The following is a 27,267-nucleotide window of genomic DNA, read 5'->3' as shown; positions in this document are numbered from 1 at the left end:
GTGCAGGAGTGTGAATACACGAACTCGCTGAAGGATTTACACTGAGAATAACATTGGTGGTGGTGGAGGAAAGCAGGTGATTATAACCTGAACGCTGTACTTCAAACCTACGAATGATTTGGCTCCTGGCTGCTGCTGGTCTGTTTATCCCGCAGACTTGGCAGGCACAGGACACTTCCCAAATGGGAAGAGGGGTTGATAAAAGTTGTGGCTGGGCTGCTGCCAGTTCTCCAGGCTATGGACTGGCTCCCAAACTGCCGGTACTAATTAGCACTTTCCTTCTGTAAAAATTTATGTTGCAAAGTCTAGGGAATCACAGCTTTGTGCTCTGTGTTTGTACAGCCCCTAGCACAACAAGACCATGCTCACAACAGAGGTCTTGCGCACCGCTGCAATATAGAAATAAATTATAAAAAACTTTGTCTACTTCATAGGTAACTGATTTTCACATAATTGCTCTTAGAGTAATGTTAGAGTCCAGAAAAACAAGCTCTGTACTTGGGGAAGGCAGCCCAAGTATTTGCTAAGTCCTTGCTATAACATTGTTTTTCCTTGCTTGCATCCTGGGCTCAGCTTAGTGGAGAATTGCCCTGACAATTCACTGGGAAGCAAGGAGGCTGTTTACTGCAGTACAGGAGGCCAGGTATAGAAACCGAAATGAAAGGCTGAAGCAAAGAACCTCCATCATTCATATTTCTGAACAAAGATACAATGATAAATTGCTAGGCAATGACGTTTGACCCATAAAAGTAATAAAAAGCTAAAATTGTTGGGGTTTTTTTCCTGGCACAGCGTTTCGATATGTTTTGCACATAGTCCAAGCAACCTTGAAGCAAAACTGAACAGGAACCATGACATAGTTCCGTACTAACTGATATGGTCTATAATAATTAAACAATAATAGCCTTAAGTAGAGTCTCTAAACATAAACTATATTTTGTCTCCTTGGTTTCATTTCTTGTAATTAGACTGGGTAGCTTGCCTTTCAGATCTCCGCACAGGCGTTTGAACTGCGTGCAAAGTGTGCTGAAATTACTGGCAGTAATTAGTTTATTTAGGGAGCAATTAATTAAATGCAACTGTTTCCCTCTCTATAGATTAAAAGAGTGCTATAAGCGATACCATCTTAAAAGGAGCAGATGTGCTATAAAAGGACCAGGGACTAATTATTCTCATCAGTCAACAAGGACAGAACAAGTATCGATGGGCTAAAACGTCCGAAGAGAAAAATTAAGTTAGCACTTAGGAATAACTTTGGGACTGCAAATGCAAGTCAGGCCAGGGACATGAACGCTGCAGGACAAAAGTCACGCGTCCCTGCAGACAGGCACTCCAGGCTAAACCGCTCGTCATCGCCGGGAGGCTGGAGGAGGCGGTGGTCTGCAGAAGGGTCCCTGCTCCCCGAGGATTTTGACAGCTTGCAGACAGCGTGGGTGCCAGCAGCCGAGGCCGGTGGCGGGAGGTGCGATTAGGCAGCGCTGGCAGGGCCTCCAGACACACACCGAGCATCCTCCGTTCCCCGGGGGGGGTGAAGGCACCGCGCTGCTCTGCAGGGAGCCTGGGGACGAGCGGCTGCCAAGCCCCCGGGATGCAGCAGGACGGCTGGGGCACGCTTTGCTTCCCTGCCACACCAGCTTGGGGAGGGGGGACAACCTCCATGCATGGTTGCGACGGTCCTTTCCGTGCCGGTGCCTCTGCAGGTTGCCCACCTGCTAGAGGGGTAACGACGACTCAAATCGCCAGGTTTTGTCCCAGGTTCTGCTATCACCAAACACTGCTCTTTTCTTTCAGCTCTGGGACACGATAACCACCCTGACACTAACGAAGTCTCGTGAACCGCCACTGCTAATGCCGAACGTGCCCTGTACGGCGTCGGCGTCTTCAGAGGAAGCAGTGGATGAGAACTTGTAAAGTAGCTGAGGTTGTGCTGGCACGGGCACGGATTTGGGAAGAGGGGACACGCTCACCTCCCCAGGGGTGGCTGTCACCGAAACCAGACAGCAAAAACCTCTGCGCAGCTCCTGGTAAAGGGTGCACGGGACAAAGTCACGTCACACGTAAAATGACCTGGGACCCTCGTGGGGCAGAACGGGGGACGCTGCGGGGTTTGCCTTGGTTTTCACCCCCCAGGCCTCCTCGCAAGCCCTGCGGAGGGTGGGATGCTTTCCCAGGGGATGAAGGCTCCCTGGGCCAAACCGCGGTGTCCCCCCGGCTCCGTGGGGGTGACCCGGCTCCAGGGGGCCGGCCCCGCTCTCCCCGCGGCGGGGGGCACCCAGGCCCGGCCCGGCCCGCCGGGACAGACCCGCATCCGGGGGGGGGGGGGGGGGGGGGTGACCCCGCGGCCGCCTCCCGCTGCGCCGCGGCCCGGGGTTGGGGGTGGGGTGGGGGGGTGCGGGCGGGGGCCGGCGGCACGCGCCACTGCCCGTGCGGCCCCGGTGCGGGGCTCCGGGGGGGGGGGGGGGGGGCCGCTCCGCTCCGCTCCGCTCCGCCGTCATTGGCGGCACCGGCGGCGCTGGGGCGCGGGGCGGGGAGGGAGCGCTCCCCCGCAGAGCCGCTGCTGCCGGGCCCGGCCATGTGCCCAGAGGGTGGCTGCTGCCGGCTCGTCTGCTCGGCACCGTGAGCTGGCGTCCGTCTTTTTATTCTTCTTTTTAAATTATTATTATTATTTTTAATTTTTTTTTTTTTTTTTTTTTTTTTTGCATTGATGCTCTCCGAGCTGGAGACTTCGGGAGACGCGGTCCTCACCTGAGAGATCCAGCACAATTCCCCCGTTTGAAGGTAAGCGGGGCGGGCAGGGCGGCGGGGGGGCACCGGCGCGGATGCTCCGCCGCTGGCAGAGGGACCCCCCCGGCTCCGCCTGGGCTCCTTCTCCCCGTCCTTCGCAACGTGGGGGTCTTTTGCGGTGCTTTCCCCCTGTTTACTTCTCGCCATCCTCGCCCCCCCCGCCCTCCTCCCGGTGCATCCGAAACTGCTTTTCAGCCGCGGGGGGATTGGTGCTCCGGGGGAACCGGCAGCCAAGCCCCGCGTCCCGGGGGATGCCTGCAAGGAGCAGAGCAGGCAGAGGACCAGCCCCGGCTGCCAGAGTTGGGGCTGGGAAGGGATTTGGAGGGGGGAGGCAGAGCGAATAGGGACATGGAGAACGGCACGGCATCTGCTCCCCAGCAGCCTGTCTCAGAGGGACTGGTCAAGTCCCACCGCCTTCGACCAGGATGAAAAATACTGAGGTGCTCCAGGCTTGGTTTTCCCAGGTCCTACAGCACCTTTAGTTTCAAAGCCATGCCTGTGAAGGACATCATGAAAGCATCTCTCAGGGATGGGGTGGGAAAGCTATCCCCATCCCGTGCCTTGCCTGGGTGTGCGGGTCGTGTCCTTCTCTGCCCCGGGGACAGCTCGTCCTCCTTTGCACGCTCAGCGTGGGGCTGAAACTGGCCTCTCTCCATAGCCTGCCTGGGCATCTCACCTGGAGCCGTGCGTCTAGGACAAAGGGTTGTTCTTATCGTGTGTCCTGACCCCAAAGGATGTAGGAACCCCCCACTCCATCCCGCTGAGTTTGCAGAGACCACCCCGGCCCCAGGTTAGGCAGCAAACCAGCCCACTAGCTCACATGGAGCGAAGCAATAGTGATGGAGAGGAATCCAGAGTTGAGTGCCAGGAAAGTGATAGCACAATTATCTGTGGGGCTTTTTTGTCACTATTTGGTTAATATGGTAGCCATCTCGGTCTGCGCTCTCGGAAGCACATGGATGTTTTTCAGCACATTAAAGGTAGTCTGCAGGCTCGAGGGGGCTGTGGGAGGGAAAGAGAAATCCCCCAAGGGAAGATGGCTTTTCATTTCCCCATATCGACTGGTTTCAGACAGGATTATTTATATTTGACATAACAGATCACCCAACTTGGAAGGTAGTGGGGGTGTGCTCATACTCATTAAGGTAGACAGTTTTCTGACGGAATAAATTAAAGGTAAGAGAAGACTGCACTTTGAGGTTCAACAGATTGTCTTCTAGCCTAAAATGAGCAGTGAAATCAGCATAAAACCTAGATGGTAAAATCATGCGCTTCAGTCTTTCATGATGGATGCCTGTCATTTTAGGCAACCTGGCGGATATCCCAGTGTTTAGAGTGCAGACAGTGCTCCTGAGTGACCCCGTTTGAGCAAAAGTACCCAGAATAGTGCAGTTGTTTAATAATTGTATCTCATCTTCACTGAGTAAACCTCTAAATTATAATGCTGTTAAGGGAAAATAGTTTACCTAAATTGTGCATTAACGAAGCGCCTAAACTATCAGCACACCTGTATTTAGGCACTTGCCCCATTGCGATGGCGTGTTAATATTGGACTGTTGTTTGCAACCTCCTATGGTTGGTTTTTATCTAGTCTGAAATGAGCAGAAAGATGCATTACGGCTGTCAGTTGGGGAAAAAAGATTTCTAACACCTTAAAGACCGTGCAGCTGTAATTAGAAGTGTAACCTCCTTCCTCTGCGTGTCAGGATTTCTGTGCAGAATGATGACGGGACCTCTTAGGGAACGGTGCTGGTGCTCAGTAGATACAAAGAACTTCAACAAAATCCCCCGCAAAGTGACTGATGTTGATTTATCACCCCTCAGTACGTTGGTTCTCACTTATGAAAGATGTGGGGATGTGAGGGGAGAGGAAGGAAACAGCATTTGTTCCTTTCTGCTTTCTTGTCAGTGAACACAGATTACAAATACAGACAGTTCTTAAATACCCGTGCCTACCTGCACACAAAAGAGTTGCAGAGCGTTGCCAGCGCTGTGGTTACTGGCCGTATCTCCGCTGTGTTTCTCTTTGCTTTCCAGCAAAGCCAGGTAGATTGGTCTAGCTGTCGCATCTACTCCTGATCCTTTTCCATTACAACTGCAGCACTCCCCAGATTCTTACGTAGGTGACATGAGAGTCAAGCCTGAAGGTTTGGTCTCACGGGCTTTGTGATCTAAGGAGAACATGTTCAGAAGTGGCTAAGTGACAGAGGACCCCCTCGCTGTCGGTGCCATATTGACCCAAATCTCTCTGAAGATATTCCCGTGTCCGAAGCTGAGGAACACCTGCTGACCCTGTAACCATATCTAAGCACTCCCCTCAGGATCCTTTAAAAGTTTTGCTGGTGGCCAGATACAAAGAGGTAAAGGTGCTTAATGCCCTCGGGCATTTATGTGCATCCCAGAGAGCTTAACCGCATCCTCGCAGGCTGAAGAAGTCTGTGCCCCTGACCTTTGGGCACCTCGGGATATGTCCTCGGTGCCCAGCGCGTGGGTCACTGCGGGGTTTTGCAGCTGGCCACGCTGCAGCGTATTTATGTATCTCGGAGCTTTTCATTTGGCCGCACAGTGCAGTTGTGTCTTGATTCAGTGTCTTCGTGCTAGTGTGAGAACTGGGGTAACTCGTTCCCTTCTCACTCATCGTGTTCTGGTACCTGGCTGTTGTGTTGTCATGGATATGGATAAGGACATGGCCGGTGAAGAGGTGCTTGTTGCTGGCAGGGCTCCCACAGCCGCAGCTTGTGATGCAACTTACAACATTGAAGAAGAGCATGGAAGGGATGGAGGAGAGCTGGCAGGTGTTGGGCTTGAACTTGCGACTCATTCCCTTTCTAATTTACACTTCTTCCAGTGTCATTGTCTGTTATCTCCTTCTCTCCTCACGATCTAATTTATTACAGTAGGCAGGACTGGTTCACCCTTTGCCCGAGAAAAAGCACTGCAGATTGGCAGAGGGATGACAAATAGGTTGGGTGATGAACTCTGATCCTTTCAGACCTCCCAGCCGCACTCAGATCACAGCTGAGGCCAACCCGGACAAGGCTGGGACCTCAGGAACCTGTGAGCCCTGGGCGGAGGTCAGCTGGAAAGGTTGAGGAACAAAATTAAAAGTCATAATAACGTTTTGAAACATCCTTGGACCCGTTTCTCACTGGAAAGCTTAATAAGTGCCATGACCCATTCATAGGAGTTCAGGGCACCAGAGGGAGGACCTGGCTCCCATGGACCGTGCGGTTCTCAAAGTGCCTGTGCCAGAGGCAGTGCGGAGAGGGGACAGGATTGTAACCGCTGATGATTTGCCCCATCCTACAAGTCCCGGAGTACAGATTTCTCACTGGAGTCGGGCAGCAGTCTATGCTGCAGCCAGGGACACTGTTGGGAGATGCTGGCATCTCCTTCAGCGTGCGCTGGTGCTCCTCTTGGCAGGCCGTGGAGTGGGGTCAAGAGCTGAGTCAGGGGCTGGGGGAGTTTTGGTTACCCTCTCACTGCAGACAGAGTTTTATCTTGCTTGTTGAAACAAGCACCTGCGATGGGTCAGAGCTGGTGTTTGGCTTCAGAATAATGGCACGAGACGGGCTGAGATGTCTTCCCCAAGTTTGCCTGGCCATGAGGGCAGCTCAGCCCCTCTCGCTGTCTCCAACGCTTCTCTCCCCATCTCTTACCTCCAGGACAAAAGCCACCCGCGGTGACACACCGCCCAGCATGGCAGTTTGTGAGCTTGCCGAGCTTTGCCTGACCGCAACGCTCATTTTCTCCCCAGCTGGAACGCGTGTGCCGCTGGTACCTGCCCATGAGCTACCGGGAGGGATGCAGCTCCCGCGCGGGGCTGCGATGAAGGTGCACGCAGCTCTGCCGCCCTGGGAAACATCTCTCTGCTCCGCAGCTTTTATCAAAGAGATGGAAACTTGTCACATTCTCTCTGCAACAATATCTGACATTATCCAAGCAATTTGCCCTTGGTGTGTTTCCAGAAATAGTTAGGCCTACAGTAGACACGGGTGACATCTGGATGCATTACTGTTGAGTTCAGAAACATTCAGTAAACAAGACAGGATCTATTGTTTAAAGGTTATTTCAAAAGACTCCTAGCGAGTTATCTGGCTGTGCAATGGGGAAAGCCTTAATGGCACTGTGATAATTGCCTTTTTCTGAAGGACATTTTAGAGGCGAGTTACCAGAAACTCAAAAGCAAATCTCAGTCTGTCCTCGCCGGGCCAGGGACCTGATCCAACCTGAAAATGTGTGAGTTTTTCTCTTTACTTCAACACTGGTTGGATCAAATCCGGGAAGCGTGCGTCTGGCTGTGGGAAGAGCAGGCTGGAGGGCACAGGCAGGGGATGTGGGGGAGATCACCAGCAGTTCAACAGTAAAAAAAAGTCTCAGATCGGCATAATAGGGCAGCAGGATTCACATCAGCAGGGAGGGAGAGAGAAAGACCCCTCCCCGAGGCTCTGAAAAGAAAATAAATGTCATTAGCAGTGGGTAAAGCAACCGCCTCTGAGCACCTGAGACGAGGGCGGGAGGCTCTGCAGGGAGAGGGGGGCTGGCAAGGTCTGCCAGCGCTGGGGGGGCTCAGCAAGGCCGCTGCAGGAGCCGCTGCAGCCCACGGCTTTATTCGTCATGTCCCCGCTCAGTTAATAGCCTCCTTCTAAAAAAAGAGAAGGAAGGGCGGGTGGATTTTTGGCAGGAGCCAAGTGCCAGCCATCGTCCCCATCCCTCTCCCAGGTGAGAAGGATGCGGCTCGCTCGTGGCGGAAGGGAAGGGATGCGGCGTTGCTGTCACTCACACCAGCCTTACGTCTGCAGGCGCTCCTGGCAGAAATCACGCCGGGCTCCTTACCTTGGCCCCAGGGCAAACAGAATTAGTTCTCGCTGGTGAGTTCATGCCCCTCGGAGACCCGTGCTGGGGAGGGAATCACGTCGTGATCTCTCACACCTTTCTGTCTGTTTTGCCATTGATTTTCTCTGAGAGGGAGGTGGGGGGAGAGCGAGATCAGGGGGTGCCCGTGGAGTCAACCGGAGGGCTCTGCCCGCAGCGGGACCATCCTGTCCTGGGCGCTGGCTCCAGCCCTCCTCTGCCCCAGCTGGCACTGCCGGGAGGCTGTGGCAGGGCTGCGGAGGGGCCTGGCAGCGGGTGCCAGCAGAGAGCTGTGCGGAGCTGTGCAGAGCCGTTCGGAGCTGTGCAGAGCTGTTTGGAGCCATTCGGAGCCGTTCGGAGCCGTTTGGAGCCCACACACCCCAGCCTGCTGCTCCCTCTCTGCCTTCTCCCTCCTGTTCATCCGCGGGTGCTCCAGCCCTGCCCTCCCGTGGGTCAGTCACTGCTCCGCAGCCCTGTCCTCCTCTTCCTTCCTTTCCCAGATACCAGTTACAGAAAACTTCGGTGGTGAGATAACCATCGGAAGCTGCCAGCCTGAAAAACAGGCTTTGGTGAAAAAACTTGTAGGTTTTTTTTTTTTCTTTGAATTGCTCCTCCAGGTTAGGCTCTTCCAAGGCTGCAGCAGTTGGCCTCTCTTGGGCAAGGGATAAAGGAGCTGATGATCTTCTCGCCAGCCCTCCGCACTGCCAGCTTTAGGGATGGCTTTGAGGCCACGCTGTGGCCTTTAGGTACAACTTCATCAAAGGGTCTGAGCTGCAGAAGCTCATAAGCTCGTTATATTGGGGGAACTGCAAGTGGTGGGCATGCCACACGGCTGGGATTTCCTTCCTTTCTGCTGGAGGGGACTCCTAGCACACTGGGAGGAGAAGTCCTTTGTGGTTTCATTTTTTCTTGTGCAGAGCAGTCCCTTGTTCCTCAGCTGCCTGATAATCTGGGCTGGACCGTAATGGGCAGAAGCGGCCCCTTGCAGCACTGCCTGTTCTGCTCGGCCCTGCAGAGCTGGCATCAGTCAGAGCCAGGTTGTCTCTTTACTCACCGAGAGTTTCAAACTGTTTGATGTTAAAGGGGAAAACACATCAGCATTAATGAAAGGAAACTGGCTGCCTGGGGGAAGATAAATACCCGGATTGCTGGGTGATGCGGCTGCTTTGAAACCCTCTGGGGACCGCCGCAGCCTTGTGACAGATTCAGAAGTCGTCGTCTCCCCCAACCCCTCCCCAGCTCGGGTCACTTCAACTGAAGCAGATCAAAATGTCTCAAGATTCAAAGACTTGTAAACCGGCACTGATCACAGCAGAGAGATGTCTTGGGCTTTGTTGTAAAAGACGATGCCCGGGCTCCATCGAAGCGGGTGTTTGCTGTGATGATGCGGGAGCGTGTCTGGAGACAGAGGGAGTTCACAGGCAAGTGCCAGACGAGTCCCCAGAGCGGCTGCGTTACAGCGTGCAAATCGCAGCTCTGCCAAAGCATCCACTTACAGGCACTGTTTCCTGTGAGAAAAATAGCTTTACCTGCAAATAGCTTTGCTCATGTTTATTCCCAGTATTCCACCTTTGCTCCTCTGGGTTGTTTGGTTTTGTTTGTGGGTTGGATGGGTTTTTTTCCCTAGGAAATAATACAGTATTTTTGGAGGTGACCAGCAGGGACAGTGCAATCCCCGCACAGAGCTCCTGTTCTGAAGCCTACGTTTGCTTCCCCATTTAAGCACGGGGTGTTGCTTGGGCTCTGCCACGCCGTTTACGTCTGGATTCCCTTTGCTCTCAGCGTGGATTTGTTTTAAGACCTGCCCTGGGTCTTCCTGCCTGAACTTTGGCAAACCATTAACTCTCTTCTTTTTTGTTGCCTGCCTTCAAGATTAGCGCTTGGGTGGTGCAGGGATGCTGTCCCTAACTGATGTCTGCCTGCATCGCCCCTGCAAGCAGTGGTGCTCCGTCTTCCTCCTGGTTTCCCACCCTTGCATCCGCAGAACAATAGCGTGCGCGTTGTCACTCTAGTTAACACAATATACATGAGTTACGTAACAAGACATGATGCCCTTTGTGGCAATCCAAGCTAAATTCCCCCCCTGGGGAGAAAATACAGTATTGAGGCTGCCAGAGGCTCAGTTTTGAGCAAGTGCTGCGGTGCCCGGGCTGCGGGGGGGTGGCCTGGGAAATGCACGGCCTCGCTGCTGGGGATTTCTCCCTGTCTCCCTCTGCAAGCCAGTGCGAGCAGGGATTTACAGGGATGCAATCTGTAAGGCGCTCATGTGGAAGGAAAAGGAGGTGTCTTGGTTTGATTGGTGTCGCCTGCTGGGTAGCTAAGCCCTGGAAAGATTAGTGGTGGGATCTGGGGAAAAATAGCCGTGCTGCGAGAGTGGGAGTGGAGCTGGGAGGGGAACGGATAATAGGAGTTGATTTGGGTTTGTTGTTAGGCAAATTTTGTGGTTTTATTGTTATATTACACGAAGGAGGGGCTGGGGGAATAATTCAAACTTACGCCTGTCCCGTGGGTTTCTTTTCTGACTCCTTTCCCTGTGCGAACAGAGACAGGCAAGAAGTCGTGTGTTCTGCTGCTGCCTGAGCGTGCCCCTGGCAGAGAGTGGGGCCGGCCCCCCCTTCCCCACCCGAATGCATTAAAGCTCTCGAGGGGTGTTCCTCAGACCCCTCCAGGTGACCTCTGCCATCCAGCTGTCCCCAAAGCCGTTTCCTCACCGACTGTGCCGGAGCCGAAGATGTCCCTGGAGGAGGGCAGCTCTGGGCTGCACCGCCGGGTGCTGGCACCGCCGGGTGCTGGCACCGCCGAGCTCGCTCCGGCTCGGGCAGAAGCTCTGAGAACATTCTGCACCTCGGGGACGTAAACCCCTGTACCTCACTGTGGGCTGCGAGAAGTGCCGGAGGTGCCCACCGTGCAGGGCATCGCGGAGCAGAGGGACGGGCTGAGCTGCAGCCGGGATTTCACCCGGGGGCTGCCACATCTTCACGGCTGCTGCAGCCCGGGTTCGTGTGCGGGATGGGGTGATCCCGGTTGCTCTTTGCAGGGGAGGCCTGCTGGTACCCCTCTGGCCAGCGCTGGGCAGGCATATCCCCCTGAGATAAAGCCAGGCATAATATTTATGCAATTAATATTAGACAGTTCCAGCTTGCTTTTTCTGATTTGCAACAGTTTACCATTACTGACTTCTCAAGAGTTATTCCTGATTCTCACGGTAGCTCGTGGGAGCAGATTCAGCCCACAGAAAGTGGGGTTTTCTTGGTTGCACATATTTTCCCTTGTGTTTCTGGCATCACATCTTTGTTTTTGTTGTATTTTTTAAATAAAACAACATAGGTTATAGAAAACACAAGACTGTGATAGCAGTTGCTGAGAAAACAAGCACTGATCTTACTTGCTTTCTGGATACCTTTGTAAATATTACGTTATATTGTTGAATGTTAGGATTGGCAGACAAAGGGTAGGTCTTTAAAATATTGTCTGACTTGATTGGTAGTAAATATAAAGCGTGAATATTGCTGGGCTATGGCAGTACTATTGACTGCAGAGGATTAGAGTTGCTCGGCCTCGGAAATGCGTAACACCGGCACGGTGTTGCTGTAGCCGGTGCTTGGGTTTTGCTCGAAAAGAGAAGATTTTAAAAAAAAAATGAATACAGATGAGAACATTTGCAGGAACCTGAAAAGAAAAAAAGTGCTTTGTTTGATACAAATGCTAACGTTGCCACGTACCCGAATGTCACAATCTTGTGCAACGTCGTTATACCCTAATTAAACCAACCAGAAGCAGAACTGAAGCATCCTGTGATCGCAGCAGAAATTCCTGGGCTCCCACACGCTGCCGGCTCTCTCTGCTGTCAAGCCCAGGAGCAGCGGCAGCCAGGTCGCAGGGTGTTTTATTAAACAGGCAGCGGTGAACGTATTCCCAATTCCCAGGGAAGACCCGTGGTCTGTTTAACCTTGCGAGGGGCATCTCCTGCAGGCAGAGCTCCATCGTGAGTCGGGCGCCTGCGTCTGGATGAGCTGTGGTCTGCTAACCAGGCACAGGGGGGTGGAGATGCTCGGATCTGCGGGTCTGGGTTTTGTAAGACTTGAACTTACCTGTTAAGCAGGTTTCTGTATGGTTAACCAGTGAGGTGGGCTGGTAACGAAGTGCTGGTTGTGATCCTACAGCATCAGCGTGGCCAGGGCGATGTCTAGAGAGCTCAGGAAATCAGCGTAGGTTCAGTGAAAGGTTTTGCCACTTTGGTGATGGGTTCCCAGTTCATCAGAACTGCAAGGTCAGCTCTGGAGCAGAATGTGTTATTTAACAGTATAACGTACCGACTTCCCAACGAGTTCAAGCAAACGCGTTCAAGTGAGCTCGCCGTGCGAGTGAAGAAAGGTGAAATTCCTCTGGGATTTGGAGGGTGGAGCAGGGCAGCGCTGGCGTGAGTCTCCTCCTGCTTTTGGGGATGGACGGGGCCATTCCTGCATGCACGGCCGGGGGGGTTCGGTGATCTGCCCCCCCCGGGGCTGCGGGGAGCACAGCCAGCCCACAGCCAGTACGGCTGCTGTCGGTACCCTGGCCCGTCCGCCCTTCGGCAAGGCCAGGGAAGGCTCGGGGGTGATCCAGAGCGCCGGTCTAAGGTTTGGCTTTCAGAGAGAAGATACTCGGCGTTTTCTAGGCCGTGGAGGAGCTGCAAGTCAGGCACCGTTTGAGCGAGGCAGGCAGGAACTGCAGCCTGCTCGGGAAGATGCCGGCACCGATCTGCTGCGAACACGAGGAGCTGGGGAGCGCGGAGCCTGACGTGCGCGGGCATCAGGCGCCAGCAGAAGCGGTGGCAGTGCCCTGCCCCGCCTGCCTCAGTTTCCCGTGCTGTCCGGTGCCGGCGGGAGCCTTGCTTTGGCTCCTGGGGATGGCAAGAAGATGGGAGAGCGTGTGTGCGGGGAGCACGAACCACCGCATCGCTGTCAAGGGCCTCTCTAGCACCAAGGAGTCATTTCAAAGACAGGGCTTGCATCGTCTTAATGCTGACGCTAGGCAAAAAGCTCCATCGCATGTGTTTTGATTTCTGAAAGATGCTGTCCCTGGGAACAGTCGATATTTCAAACATTTGATCCCAGCAGCTCTGTTAAGCCCACATGGTTTTGAGTAGAGCAATTTGCGTGAAGGTTTTTCTCTTTCTTTATTCGCCTAATGATGGTTTTCAGCTGAGCTGTATGAATTACTTTATCTTTTCCGCTTTTTTGCTTATGATTTTGGTTTTGAGAGGTTGTTTTTTTCCTCTGAGTTAAACCTTTCCCTCTCTCATCTCTCAGGAAAAGCTGTAACAGAATTAAGGTGAGGAAAAAAGGAAAATTTACTGGAACCGGTTCAGTGTAAGTTGCCAAGAATCTGAAAATTACCCTCTCAGACGGTGTGTATTAATTCCCCTGATGCAGCAATGATAAATCCTGATTAAAAAGGATAACATAAGAAGATTTTACTGCCTGTAGGAAAACTCCTGGTCACAAGCAATGAGGAAGCCCATCACCCTCTTGCTCCTGACCAGAGCGGTTTGCAAATGTGCTTGTCCTTCCCCAGGAGCTGACACCAGCCCGAAGCGTGTGACGTTACGTTGTGCAAGGCACAGATAGGAAGCAAGGCAATCCCCACGTCCCCAGGTCCTGCAGACAGTGACTCTGCATTGGCAGCAGCACTAAATCTCTGCAGATTCACTGCTCGCGCCGGCTCCCCGTCTCTCTGGAAGTCCAGCCCTGGGAGCAGACGCAGACAGTAATTTAAATGAAGCGGGTTTTGGCCTCTGACCACGTCAAGCGGCACGAAGGTGCATGTCATGCTCGCTGCGCTAGCATGCACAGAGGGGGGCTGTGAGGGCTCCTTTCCTCCCCACCTGCAAATGCAACTCGTGCCCCGTACAAGCGATGGGTCCGGCAGGGCAGGGAGCGCAGCGCTAGCGGCAGCCTTACATGCCAGTCCTTAACATTTATGTGTTGTTTCCAAAATCACTGAGCTCGCTCTCTCTCCTCTTCACTTCTTTATTCATGCACCATGCTACCTTGCTGGGTTGGAGTGGGAAAAACACTCTGCTTGCTTCTCGTTACAGGGGCTGAACCTGAGCCTTTGCGAGCGCAATGTAAAGCTGTAGCTATGGAAACTCCCTACCCTTTCTTATGACTTTTTTTTTTTTTTTTTTTTTTTTTTTAAGGCAAGAACGTATATCTCTTTGGAGATCCCAGGTGGGGCTGCTGGTGCCTGAGCGGTAGTTCAGGCAGCCCTGAGGGCTCGTCTCGGGAGACGCTGGGTGGTCGCAGCCGGCACCCGGGGAGTCACCCTGTGTCGTGCAGACCCGGGTCACACTGCAGGGAGTTTGTGTCACCAGGGCAGAGGAGCCAGGACTGGTGAGGAATATGGCTCTCATACGGAGATCCAGAGCCCAGGGCAGCTCAGGTAACAGCGTGTGACAGTGGGGTGCTGGGGGGACAGTGTGGGGCTGCCAGAGCTGTCAGCGGCCATCAGCCACCCACCCACGGTGGGGGGGGCAAGGACAGAGGGGTGCTGGTCCCCCTCCTGCCCGTTACTGCAGCAGGATGGTCCCTGGAGCTCTCAGGTTGCTGCATGTGATGAGCACCAAGGAAACGGTTCTCCCTGCTGCCTCCACCCCAGCCTGTCCCGTGAATCCTGAGCAAATGAGAGCGAGTCGTGCAGCTCGCAAAGACTTCAACCTGCCGAGGATCTTCCCGTTCCATGGAGCTGTGTTCATACCCCTGTGTTCATGCAAAGCTGTGGGATTTGCTGCTTACTGGAAGTGTACACTGAACGTGGCCTTCCCTCCTCAGCCCCTGATCGCTGGCTCGTGGGTGCCTCGGGACTCTGCGGGGGCCACTGGCTCAGGTGTGGGCACTCATCCTTCCCAGCCACCGGTGCAGGGGGTGGAAGGAGAGTGGAGCTGATCCCAGCTCGCTGCTTACCCAGTGCCTGGCCTGGAGGAAGCCACCTTAGTCTGGAAATGGGCTGATATTTGATAGATTTTAAGCAATCTAGCTTCAAAAGCAGAGCCTTAACCAGCCCAGGGCTCAGTTTCCCTGTCTGTAAAATGGGTATTGGCAGGGCAATGCTTTCCCTCTCAGGCACAGTACTGCTTCGTTTGCCAGAGCCGGAGAGGAGCCGGGGCCAGAGGCCCCGGGCTGAACCAGGGCTTTAGCGCAGATGTTGCACAGCTGGGGCTGGCTGCTGGCTGCATCGGCCGCTGCTCTTCTCGGTGCCGCGCAGGGGTCTGGGTGACTTTGTGGCTGTCTGAGGCAAAAACTAAAGGGTGCAAACACAAGCTTTCAAGTATGTAGTGTTTCTAATAGCAGGGCTGACTCAGTCCATGTCCCCTAGGCCAGGTGCTGCAGTATCTTCCCGTAAGAGTGAGGCTCCATGCAGACGCCACTGCACAGCCAGAGCCAGCGAACCCCCGGAGCTAAAGCAGCCACTGCTGGGAGGGCCACCAGGAGAGCTGCTGCTTCTCTTGCTTTGCGGGGCCATCAGAGGCTACCAAGACCTTGCTCCCCCTCTGTGCGGTGCCCCTGGCCCGTAAGAACCTTGTCCCCAGGACCGTTGCGGGTGGGAGTGCAGGATCCATCCCGGCTGCAGCGTCAGTGCCCCTGGGGCCAGGAGGCAGCTCCAGCTCCCACCCAGGGCTGTAATCTGCTGAGAGCTCAGCTGGGGACTCTTCCCACCCGCATGGCCCAGCAGTCCTGTCTGAGCAATGAAACCCTGCTCTCGAGGCGTCTGCTGGGAGGTGTGACAGCAGGAAAGCTGGTGTGAGCTGTTGGTGTAAGGCACCAGGTCCCCCGGGGCTCCCCGGCTGCGTCAGACTCGCAGGGCAGCAGCGGCTGTTTTTCAGCCTGAAGAGCTTTCAAAACCCAGGTGAATGGAGCAATTCTGGAAAGACTTGCTCTTTCAGAAGGACAAATTCCCTTTTTCCCACCTTTGGTGCATCATTTCAGCAGCGTTTTCTGACAATTAAGGCTTTTTGATCCTTCTCCTGGTGCTCCAGCGGACTGCGCCTTGCCGGGGGCTGCGGTGCGCTCTCCCCCAGGATGGTGATGGAGAGGGAGCAATGCCTGCTCGCTGAATTGCAGGAAAAAGTACTCCTCAGGAGTAAGATTTATGGTTAGCTCTCAGCAAGCTAACCCAAGCTTTTCAGTTTGGCCAGGGGACATCTCCAGCCTGCAAAACTGCCCTGCTAGAAGTCATCTCTGGGTGGGTGGGTGCTCCCCACCCTCTGACTTATTTCCCACTGTTTCCCACTCAGCAGTGATTGTGGTAGCTTATCTCAAGCTGCTAATACCAAAACCTGCTCTCTCTGATGCTAATATCTCAGGCTGACTAAACTATAATTCAAGAGGCGATTAAATGATGCAGGGTGGAAAGACAGCCTGTCTTTCTTTCTTTTTTTCCTTTTTTTTTTTTTTTTTTTAGAGGAGTTTAGGCTGCTTATGTGTGTTTGGGATTATGGCCTGCTCTCCAGCTCCTGTATGGAAATAATTCCTGGTACTTAAGCAGAGTGTGATTGTTTGGGCAGTGAAAGGTGGGATTGGGGAGGGTAAAACCCTCTGGTGTGGTTTGACAGCAGCTCTCAAATCCTGACAGAGACCGGCTGGCCACGAGCCCCTGCTGCGGCAGCTCACCACGCGTGGGGTCAGACCTGGAGGCGAGTCCCTCACATCTGTACTAGTCCCTTCCTTGGGCCTGGTTTTTGGGTTTCCCTCTCCTGGACAGATGCTGGCGTAGGGCTGGTGTGTAGCTGCGCACTGCTGGGCAGCACCGAGTCCCTAGCATCCCTGTCGAGACTGATAGCATCCCCATCGAGACCGTTAGCATCCCTATCGATGTTGCCAGCATCCCTATCGATGCTTTTTAGCATGTGGCTGTACGGTTTTACAGAGGGTCAGCAGGGCAGAGCAGGGTGAATATATATTCAGCGTTTTTCCCCGTCCTTTCCCAACGGCACTGCTGCACTCCATTTAGCGTTTGCAGTCATTTAAATTCATGCTTGGAGTTGTGCTTAGTAAGCCTCAATGCCGCTTTGATGAGCTGTGCAAATATTATTTTTCATTAGGCGTGATTTGGTTGTATTAAATGACATTATTGCCTCATTATTGCAGAGCACATATTCCCTCTCGCGCGCTGCTGGGGCAGGCGTCCCCTAGATCGATGCGCTTTGAAGGCAGCCTGCGTAAGTGTGATGAAAATTCAGACGGCTCACTAAGTGCCAATCTCTGTTTTAAAAAACTAATAGTGGTAGTTGGTGGAAGGGGATCCCTAATTGTCCCATGAACTTCTGCTTTTTTTAAGCTTCAGGAAAACCCAAAATTTGGAGTGGCTGTTGCTGTCGGATGTCCCCGGCCCCTCCAGTCCCGTGGAGGAGTTTATCATGGGTTATGATTGATGCAAATACAGGGGATACATCCCTGTATCGTCCCGATGCTCATCTTGCATTAGCCTGATGTACCTCCAGGCTTAACTCTCGCTGCCCCAGCGCTAAAACCAGCACGGGGGAGCACCGAGCCGGTGCCTGCGGGTGGAGAGGGCTCTCCCGCACCCCAGCTCTCATCACCTTGCCATGGCCATGGTGTTGTCCTCCCGCCCTCGGCCGTTCCCAGGTGCCCCGTGAGCCCTGGTCCCCAGCACAGCCTGCCCCGAGCTGCCATCCCAGCCCTGCCCAAGCCGCCCCGTTCAGCGCAGGAGCCTGGAGGTGGCCGAGATCCTGTTCTGCAGAGCTCAGCACTATCCCAGCAATGTCCCATCTGCTGAATAATTTATCGGGCACTGTGTATAGATTGCCTTTGAAATGTGTTGTTCCTGATCTGGACATCGGTGGGAGCTGAAGTATTGGCGTGTGTCCCAGCGGGCAGGAGGGCTGGGGGTGCGTTAGTCGGGGGGGGAGCCGCGGGGGTCACTGCAGGCTTGGCTGAACAGTTGGCTGTGAGTTACGGCTGTAATCGGCTTCAAACCAGGCAACGGCTCCAAGGCCACCAGAAGGGGCCACGCAGTTTTGGGTGGGTGTGAAATGTTTCACTCCCTGTTCTGCTTTGTTGTTTAAAAGCCCACGGCAGCGTTACAGACCTGGCTGCATCTCCAGCTCACTCACTTCCAAAAATCCTTCTTATTCCAGGGATAATCAATAGCGGTGCAAACCCCCATTTTTAGGGTAGGGAAAGCAGCTGACCTCTGCACTGCCCCTGAGTACAGGAGCCACTCTGCAAAGGGCCAGCGTCCGAGCAGCGATGGGGGCGACCGTGGTCCCAGCGGGTGCGGATGGGAGGACGGGGCTGCTGGGATCTCCGAGCCGTCCCCAGCACCCAGGAGGACCCATCTGCTATGATCAGCCGGGCAAATTGTGAGTAGCGTTCTCCAAACAGCAGGGAGTTAAGTGCCCTCTGCTCATAAAATGCTCGAAAGAAACTTGGAGTATGTGGTGCCTGGAGATACGGGGGGGTCCCACACGGGAAGCACTTGTGCTGACCTGGGGAGGCATTGATTGATGAGACGTGTCTCCTCTTGTCCTTGTGTTGAGGAGTGCTCGGACGGGTCCGCAGGCACCGAGCCCCAACGCGCCCCTTCCCCAGCCCACCCACGGTCAACCCTGGCTGTTTAAATCCCTGCTGTTTACGCAGAGCATCAGCCCCCAGGCCAGGAGTGCTGCCGTCAGGAGGAAGAGAGAGAAAGCAAACAAAAGTGATGCAGGCCTTCTGCTTGAAGTGTTTTTCATATGGAAAGCCGCGTTCTCCGCCTGTGTTTCTGGCAGCTACCCTGTCCGCTGGCTCCGTAAATGCAAAGTCTTCTGCTGGCACCCTGCCCGGCTGTTCCTAGCAGCCCGGCTCTTATTCATTGACTGGGTAGGATTACAGGAACTGGGGGAAATGCAGAAATGAGGCTGTATTTGCCACCAAACTGTTTTTGGCTTCTAACTTATTTGCTGCTTTCCCACCTCCCAGGCTGGTGGCTGCTGGCCGTGCAATGGCTTTCCTTCACATGGATGCTCTCCGGGGTTTACCCTTGGGCAGAGCCGTGGCACACACGTGGCACCGGGCGGGCAACAGGGGAGTGTAAGCCAGGCTTACCCCAAAACGTTGCAGCATCAAGGGCTCAGATCCAGTCTCCTCTGTCCGGACTACAGTGTCTGGATTATAGTGTGATTTCTTGTTCCTCTGGGCCAAGGTCCTGGGTCCCGAATGCTGCCTGCACCCAGCTCCGGGGCAGAAAGCAGCAGCGGCAGCAAGACCCAGCGGCTTGGGGAAGCGGCATCTTGGAGAGCCGGCATCACTCACGTGCTTTCCCATTTCTCCATCCTCTTGCTGAGCTATTTTCCCATTTTTCTGAACTGTGGCTTGATCAGAAGCATCAGAATCAGGGTTTGCTCTGCTGGGAAGAGCTGGGAAATGGCCAAGTTGCCCGCCCAGGACAAGACCCACAGACCTCACGACCTTCCACCACAGAGGGTCAGAGTCGTGCTCCCCCCATACACAGCTGCTTAACCCCCAGTTTCCACGTAGGACTTAATCTTCCCAACCTGAACATCCTCCCCACTGAGGTCCCTCCCTTGGGTCTTCTCCCCAGAGCGACCCAAACAAGCTGACCCACCAGCAGCCATCTCTCTTGATGCTCGGAGGAGGGTCGGTGCCAGCAGCATGGAGACCCTCCCTGGGGGGGCCGTGCTGGCGTGCAGGGTCGCTCCCCCCTCGGAGGCCCTTCCCGGGCGCGGGAGGACACCCACGCACGGCAGCAGGGCTCGGCACAGGAGCGACTCGGCCAAGCACACAGCACGGCCAGGGATGTGCTAGCGCAGAGCAGAGCCAAGACAAGAAGGATGGTGTTACTTCAGGACACGGTGCTGGCCTCCTCCGCTCCCCGGGAAGGGTGGGGAGGGTTTTTTTCCCTTTTTTCTCTCCTTTTTCCATCTTGGCCATTTGGAAGCGCAGGGCAGAGCTGATCCCCGCTCCCCTCCGCACATGAGACCGCCACTGGGTTCAGCAGAACAGCTAGGACGAGGGCCAGAGGTCTCATGCAGAAGGTTTGAGCCGAGTGTCCCTTGAGTGTGGGGTGTTTCTGGCTGCGTGTTTATTCCTGTGTGCTTATTATAATGGGGGTCCAAGCTCCCGCCTGCTCAGGTGCTGGAGTATCAGGTGTGAGCAATCCTGTGAGCACTCACATCTATTGCTGTTCTTTCGGACCTCATTTGGCTACTTTGTTTAAATCTCCAGCCTCTGGAGTCAGGTGAATAAGGGCAATTCGCAATTTCCTTGTTAAACAGAGGGCTGTGCTGCAGAGGAAGCAGGTCCCAGGGCTGCTGGGGGATGCAGGCAGTGCTACCGTAGGACAAACCGTGGGCTGCAGCCCTTTGCAAGTAAGGCATGGTCTCCTTGTGCAGGGGGTTTCAGCGGGACCAGGACTCCCTGTCTTTAGTGCTTGCTGTGATGCCACTTCCAGCTAGTGCAAAAGGTGGCTTTGGGGTGACTGCGTTGTCCTGGGGATGGGATGGGATGGGCAGGAGGCCCATTCATTTAAAGGTCTGGCCTGAAGATTGTTCTTAACGCCTGCAAATCCTAGAAGCTGGCTTACCTAGGCACTTGAGGGTCTCTTAAAGAAACCTTGGAGTGGTCTCCTTAGCAGTTCCCAGGTCTCCTTCTCCCACAGGTTCGGCAGGCAGGGTCAGGCCAGTCCACAGGAGCTGGCTGTGGCTGGAGTGCTCCAGCACCTGGAGCTCAGCTTTTCGGAGCCACGGTCAGCTGGGTGTTAGCTGGAGCCCTTGGACGGGCTCTGAAACCTTCCTCCCACACAGGCTCCCGAGAGGCGCTGGCTGTGCAGCCGGTCTGCCCCGTCTCTGCGGAGCCGGCCCAGGAGCAAGGCGCAGCTGTGAGCAGCCTCTCCCTGCACCGGGCAACCTCAGCGGTCCAGGGGCTGCGTTCAGGATGCTGGTGGGGGAGTGACTTGGGATGATGTCTCATCTCCCCCTTCTCCTTTCTGCACCGTCAAGTGCAATTCTGCGCTGTCCCATTCTCTGTTGCTCGTGGGAAGCTTCCCCTGACCCCCTTCCAGCCCCCCGGGTCGGGCTGCAGCACGTGGGGAAGGTCCGTCAGCCCCTCCTGGCAGTGCCCAAGCAAAGTGGGGAGCAGAGGCTGATGCAGACCTGGCTCCTGGTGAGCAACGCAACCTCAAAGCCCACGTCCTCAGCCATGGCAGGGACGTGCAAGGAGTGTCAGCGGAAAAAGGAGCCACCGCTCCGGGGCTGGAGCCGATGGGAGCTCTGCTTATGCTTTCTCCAGGCTGCAAGGAATAGAAAAGGCCATTTTCACGGTTTTCTCACACCCTGGGACTTCCCAGCCGCTGCAGGGCTGGTGCCACTGTCGCTGCAGCAATAGATGTCCTGGCAAAAGCAGGCAAGCGGCACAGGATTGAGTCTAAAACCAAACACCTTATCCAGGAGCAGCCTGTAGCAACTTGCCGTGACATGCCTTCGGTTTGTTGCAGCGTGACCTGTCCTTTGCGCGCTGGGAAAGTAAAGCAGGGTGTCGGGGAAGCGGGGAGCATTGCACCCCAGCTCCTGCCTGCCGACCGTAACCTTGAGAGGCACCGTCCCCCGTGTCACCCCCCCGTGGCGCTGGGGACCGCTTTCCTACACCAAAAGGTTCCTGGGCGGGGGGCAAAAACCTTGTGCAGAGTTAACGTCCCCCCGCAGCCCCTTCCCTGCTGTCTGGCAGCGATGGAGGATGTGCTGGGGGCTGGGTTTGGATGGGGCAGAGGGGCTGGGGGGGTTCAGGCATCCTCAGTACCTCGAGGGCTCCTAACACTACTGAGGGGCGAGGAAGGAGCCAAGCAACCGTCTGCTGGGACCGTGTCTCTTGGTGCCTGCGTTCCTAATACCGAGGCTCCTGCATACTTTCTCCAAGACCACAGCGGAGCTGCAAAGCACTTCCTTCTACCAGGGTATTTATTACTAAATATATGAATCTGGGAGCCTGTGGAGCATGAAATTAGGAACAAATGTATAAAGGAGGTCTAGACAGGAATTGTTCTGCTTATGGGCCTCCACATGCTCTGCTCCTCTCCCCCTTTGCACGCTGGAGAGTTTAATGCTTCCAGGTACGCAGCTTTAATCAGACAAGTATGTTACGGGAGACAAAAAGAATGAAATGCAAATAGTCTTGCTCTGGATGGAGCGGTGGCTGCGATGCCACGTCTGGCTGACCACGGCTGGACAGGAACCATGAAAACTGGCTCTGTGAGACCCTGGCTTGTCCCCCCAGGGTAGGCAGCCATTTAATTAACTGGTGAGGAAACCGAGGAGCCCTCCTTGCCGGAGCCCTGCCTGCCACCTTTCATCTGGGGCTGGCAAGGAGCTTGCTGAGATGCTGATGCTCTCGGATGGGTGCAGCGCCCGTCCCCGAGAGGCTGCAGGGCTGAGTCCAGCCGCCCCAGAGCCAGATCCTGCGCCTGCCCCGCACCGGGCTCCGTGGCAGCACGGTGATTGCAAACGGGAGTAGCAAAGGACCGGTGGATGGGCATTTCGAGCCGGCTCTGCCGGGCCGGTGCAGAGGTCTGCAGCCCGAGGTCTGCAGCCGAGTGCCTCCATCTCTCTTTAAACAGGAATCAAAGTTTCTAAATCACTAATGCATTTTTTGTAAACCTTTCCCCTGACTGCGTTCCTCCCCCTTGAGCCTCCTCAGAGCATTTTTCCCAAGGAATGAGGGCAGGATTTGGCCCGGCACTTGCCCCGTGGCCGCGTGGTGCTAGAAGGCATTCAGACGTTGTTATAAATTACCTTCCCTCCTACAGTGCTGCTCAGCAGCAGCATAAAATGTGATACTGCTTTATCCATTCAGCACTTACCCAACTTTAGCAGGACATTAAGCGCCTGAAAATATGCCACAGATTTATTTTCTTTGGAAGCGGGTTAAATCCCTGACAGATACGGTTGCTTTTCCTCAGGTGCTGAAGTAATTTGGGGCTGGGGTGGCTGGGGTTTTTGTTTTAACCTGATAGCGTGAGCTGGAGGCCAGCTTTGTTAAAGCGCTTGTAGAGTAGGTGGTCAGGGTATGATTTCTCTCTTAATTTACGGCGCTTCGCCTGTTCCCAGCCCGACGCTTGCGGCACTAAAGGGCTGCTGGAGCGCGGCTGTGGAGCGATGCTGGTGGGAGTGCTGCTGTCTGCATAGCTGCCAGCAGGTGTGTGCAGGCAGGTACGCGTCTCCCCAGCATCCTTCCTGTGGCAAAGAGCTTGGCCTTACCCTGCGTGGGACGGAGGGAATTCAAGCCCTCCCGCAGCTCTCGGGGCAGGGATGCTCGGAGCAAGCCCCGTGCTGGTGTTGCGGGACTCGTGCGCTGCGCGTGATGCACGGCATCTGCCTTCTGGGTGAGCCCAGCAGTGCCAGAAGCAGGGACCCGCCACCGCTACCGGTTCTGTGTCAGCACCCAGATTGCTCTGAGGGGCGCTCCAGGGAGAGGAGGGTGCTGGTGGCACCCCAAAACTCAAGTGTGGGGCCAAGCTGAGCCACAGCGCCTCTGTGATGTCCAGTGCACTGTGTCCCAGCTGCAGCATTTCCTGTGATGGGAATGAACTGCTTGCCCGAGGCTGTCAGACGCATCATTCTGGGGTGCCCCCGCAGCCCCCCCAACCCTGCGGCTTGGCCGTGGTGAAGGCGAGGAGCTCGGTGTCTCCCGCCGCAGGCAGACACATCCCGTAACTCAGCTCGCTGCTCAGGGAGGGGAGAGTGCCTGTCCCTGCAGTCATTAAAGGCTCACTTAGCAGCTCCAGTTATTCCAAATTAAAATATCACATTGTTTTCATGGGGAAAATGGATTATAGGCTCAGAGAAAAATGTGTGCAGCTCAGAAATCCTTGCTGCAAAGCTCCTTCTCCCGTCACTGAAGCTCTCTGCCACCAGGCAGGAGCCGGGAGGGTGCCCTGGGTGCCACGGGCACTGGGCAGAAGGTTTTATTTCCCTCGGGTCACCCCTCCTGCGTGCAGAAGAGCCTGATGTGACCCCAGAGCTGCTGCTCACTAAACCTCTCACCCACTGCATGAAGCCTTTTTTTACCACCACCCCCCCACCCCGCACCTGCAAAGTGGCATTTAGGGAGGGGTGGGGACTCCCCGATGGCTTTCACAGGCGCCCAGTGCCAGGATCTGGTGTGGTCCTGCCCATCACCTCCCACGGAGCCCTCCTGGTTTCCAGCCCCCTGCAAACAGGGGTGAGCTGAGGGTTTGGGGGCCTGGTGCGTTGCTCAGCGCCAGCCTCCCCCCGGCCCCCACCGCACCCTGTCACCCCCCGTGCGCTCGCTTTTGCAGGCTGTTAATGGAGAAGAGGGCGGATGACAGCCGGGACCGTGGTCATCACAGGTGGAATATTAGCGACTGTCATTTTACTTTGTATCATCGCCGTCCTCTGCTACTGTAGGCTCCAGGTAAGGCTGGGGGACGCAGCCCCAAAGGGTGCTGTGATGGGGAGGGGACCCGCAGGTAGCGCGGTCTCCCCTGCCTGCCGGTTCCCAGGGCTGGCGTGCACGGAGCAGCCCCTCCGTGGCAGGGCGGGCGGTTTGGGATGCCAGCCGAGCCCCAGCCCCGCGGGACTGTCCCGTTTCAGTACTACTGCTGCAAGAAGGATGAGTCCGAGGAGGACGAGGAGGAGCCCGACTTCGCCGTGCACTCCCACATCCCGCCGCTTCACTGCAACCGCAACGTAGTGCTGACCAACGGCCCGTCCCTCTACGCCTCGTCGCCCTTCGGCAAGAAGCCGGCACCAAGCCGGCCTGGCTGCCCCGGCTGCGCGCCGTACGAGCCCCCCACCTTCTTCCTGCAGGAGCCCCCCGAGGAGCTGCACAACGGGGGCGATCGGGTGAGCTACAAGACGGTGAGCCAAGAAGATCTCGATCTGCCGGTGAGCGTGGCCAACCTGCAGGCACTCAACCCCAACCGGCTCTCGGCCATGCGGGAAGCCTTCTCCCGCAGCCGCAGTATAAGCACCGATGTGTGAGGCACTGGTTGCCCGCCCAGCCCGGAGCATCATATCGCACCTCGTCGCTGATGCCAGGGCTTTTAACAGCAGGGAGAACTTTTTGAAATTCATGGAAGAGTTTTGAAAAAGGAAAAAGGAAAAATAAATGAATGTATTTCTATGTTCCATAGGCAGAGACATGCTAAATGGCAATATAAAAGGGTAGTTAAAAAAAAAACAAACCACAAAACCAAAAGGGGAGCATGGGGGAGGACGGTTGCAGCTGGGATGCAAGGTTTTCTAGCTCTGCGTTGCATTTTTTTTTTCTTTTATAAAGAGGATTTTGATATTGCGCATCCTTTTATACAGAGTAAACGCCCCTCGTCAACATTCGGCTGGAGCGCTGAGTGATGACAAGTAAGTAATGGGGCGCGTGGTTGGCTGCAAAATGGCTCGTGCTGCCAGTCAGCGGGCGTCTGCTGCTGTGTCATGGGGCCACGCTGCAGCCGACTGCTCCTGGCCCTAGTGTGCACGCACGCGCACACTCACATACACACACTCACACTAACATACACATACCACGCGGTCCTGTAGCAAAGCAGGACTGATAGTGCCCACCCTCCTGCCGCCCTGTCCTGCTCTGCTCCACACTGCACCCGTGCGTGCGTGCGTGTGTGCACAGCCCTGCCCTATTCCCAGTCCATCTCACTCCTCAAGTTGGTCATTTATTCCCGAGCGACAGGCGCGATCCCCTCAGGGCTAGGATGGCCGGTGCGTGCACAGCCTGTCCCTGTCCCCAGAGCAGCCCCACGGCCCCCCCAGTGGAGCTGGGCTGGGGGGCGGTTTGCAAACTCATTGCATTACCTGGCCGTGGAAATAACACACAGTGCAATGTGGGATGAGGAACACACCTGTAGCCACCCCCTCCAAATAATCAGCATCCCCACTCCAAATAATGCCGTACATGAATTCTGACTGAGGGCTGGGCGAGCAAGAGTGTGACCCTGGATGTGCCCACCCCGCTGCATGCGCATTTTTACATGTATTTGTTTGTTGGTTTGGTTTTTTTTTAAAGAAAAAGCCATGCCACTTTCTCCCCATCCAGGAATGCGTCAAAACACTTTCGATTTAGGCAAAGCCACCTCTTTTGTGTTTTTCATTGTACCGTTTCCCACGGCCGGGCAGCCTGGCCACGGCTCTGCCCCAGCTCCGCCGGCCACGCTGGATCTGTCCAGGGCTGCGTTGGCAGAGCAGCAGGCACGGAGCCGGCCGCCGAGCGCGTCCCTCCGTGCTAAACATGCCGCAAAGGAGCCGTTTGGTTAATTCAGCGCTTTGGGAGGAGGAATCGGTCATTGCAGCGGTGCCTGCACAGGGACTCTCACGCTCTGGTTTCTCCTGGCTGTCTCGATTCCTCCCCTCAGCCTTGCGACACTCACAGTTTGACAGAACACCCTCTTTCTCCTGGATTGTGCATTATTCAGGTTAAAAGCATCGCGCTGGACTTGGGGACAGCTGGCAGAGGATGGACGGGCTGCAAAGAGACTCTCGTGGCCTCAGCGCTGTGCTCTGGGTCAGCTTTCCTTTTTAAAGATGCGATGGGAAGAAAAAGCTGCGGCTTCAGCCCCATCCGCTCACAAACACTATATGCAGCCCGGATGGATATTTTACTTTTAACCACCAGGGCTTTTAATTCCACAGGAAATCTTTTGAAGTACAAGTCAGTCTTTGCAAATGAGTATCTTTGACTTTCTCGGGGGGTTCTGTTTGGGGTGGGGGGGTGGGTTTGGTTTCGTACATGTTTAATATTCTGGGCTTGGTCCCTGTGGCACCGTGTCCCCGGAGCACGATGCCTCTGCCCTGGGGGGACGGCAGCCGCTTGGGCCACGCTCCTGTGTACAGTTCTCACTGGGGTCTGTTTCCACGCGTTGAGCCCTCCTCTTCTTTGCGTCTCTCGTGACTGTACTTCTCTCGCCAGCCTTCCCGTCTTCCTTTTTTTCTTTCCCTTTTTTCCCTTCCCGTGTAGCTTAGAAACTAAGCAAACGGTCGGCTTTCACTGACCTTCACCTGGTGATCTGTTGTACAGGACTTTGGGAATCACAGGGGAGGGAAAAAATAATAAAATAAAAAGGAAATAATAAACTACTTTGACATGGGTTTTATGGCTGAGCTTTTTGTCCCTGCATCTTCAAACACGGGGCGTTGCTTGCAAAGCTTTCCCCCTGGTGCAGGAGGGTCCCCGCTGCTGAGGGACGCAATGCAGCGGTCACTGGGGTGCACGCACTAGTACGGGGGATGCTAAAGAGCCCTTGGCCCAGCCTCGGGGAGTCATGCCCGCAGAAACACGGAGCAATAACCCCCCCGCGGGAGCACGGAAAGGCCCTTTATTGCTGGCACCGTATCAAGTCTCTTTGCTTGCAAGCTCCTAAGAAGCTTCAGGGTTGCAGTTCCTCAGGCCACACACAAAGCCCCAAGGGGCTCCGAACCCACAGCAACCATCCCAAAATCCCCACCACCCCCGCTGCTGGGACTTTTCCTTGCATCGCTGCCCGAGCAGCCACGACTCCCCGACTCGGAGCTGCTCTGCTCCCCCCCCAGGCACCAGCTCGTGGGTGAACTCCAGTGTTCCCAGCACACGGGGCAAACAAACACCCACGACAAACTGGAGAATAAAA

General features: G+C 55.2%; 1 protein-coding gene across 1 annotated transcript; it reads left to right on the top strand.

Annotated features, from left to right (window-relative positions):
* The first annotated feature begins 2,408 nt into the window (after positions 1 to 2,408).
* On the top strand, positions 2,409 to 26,751 carry FAM163B (family with sequence similarity 163 member B). Its single transcript, XM_075772165.1, has 3 exons — positions 2,409 to 2,778; positions 23,950 to 24,065; positions 24,245 to 26,751. The coding sequence occupies exons 2-3, from the start codon at positions 23,973 to 23,975 to the stop codon at positions 24,632 to 24,634; spliced, it is 483 nt and encodes a 160-aa protein (XP_075628280.1). The 5' UTR covers positions 2,409 to 2,778; positions 23,950 to 23,972; the 3' UTR covers positions 24,635 to 26,751.
* Positions 26,752 to 27,267: the final 516 nt, after the last annotated feature.

Source organism: Balearica regulorum, chromosome 20, assembly GCF_011004875.1.
Source record: "Balearica regulorum gibbericeps isolate bBalReg1 chromosome 20, bBalReg1.pri, whole genome shotgun sequence".
NCBI lineage: Eukaryota > Metazoa > Chordata > Aves > Gruiformes > Gruidae > Balearica > Balearica regulorum.
This window is presented reverse-complemented; position numbering and strand designations above follow the sequence as displayed.

What these genes read in the sequence shown, in the direction of transcription:
- FAM163B (XM_075772165.1), top strand. Translation starts at nt 23,973, where the DNA reads ATGACAGCCGGGACCGTGGTCATCACAGGTGGAATATTAGCGACTGTC. An exon ending in TCTGCTACTGTAGGCTCCAG is followed by an intron (nt 24,066 to 24,244) that starts GTAAGGCTGGGG and finishes GTCCCGTTTCAG; the next exon opens with TACTACTGCTGCAAGAAGGA.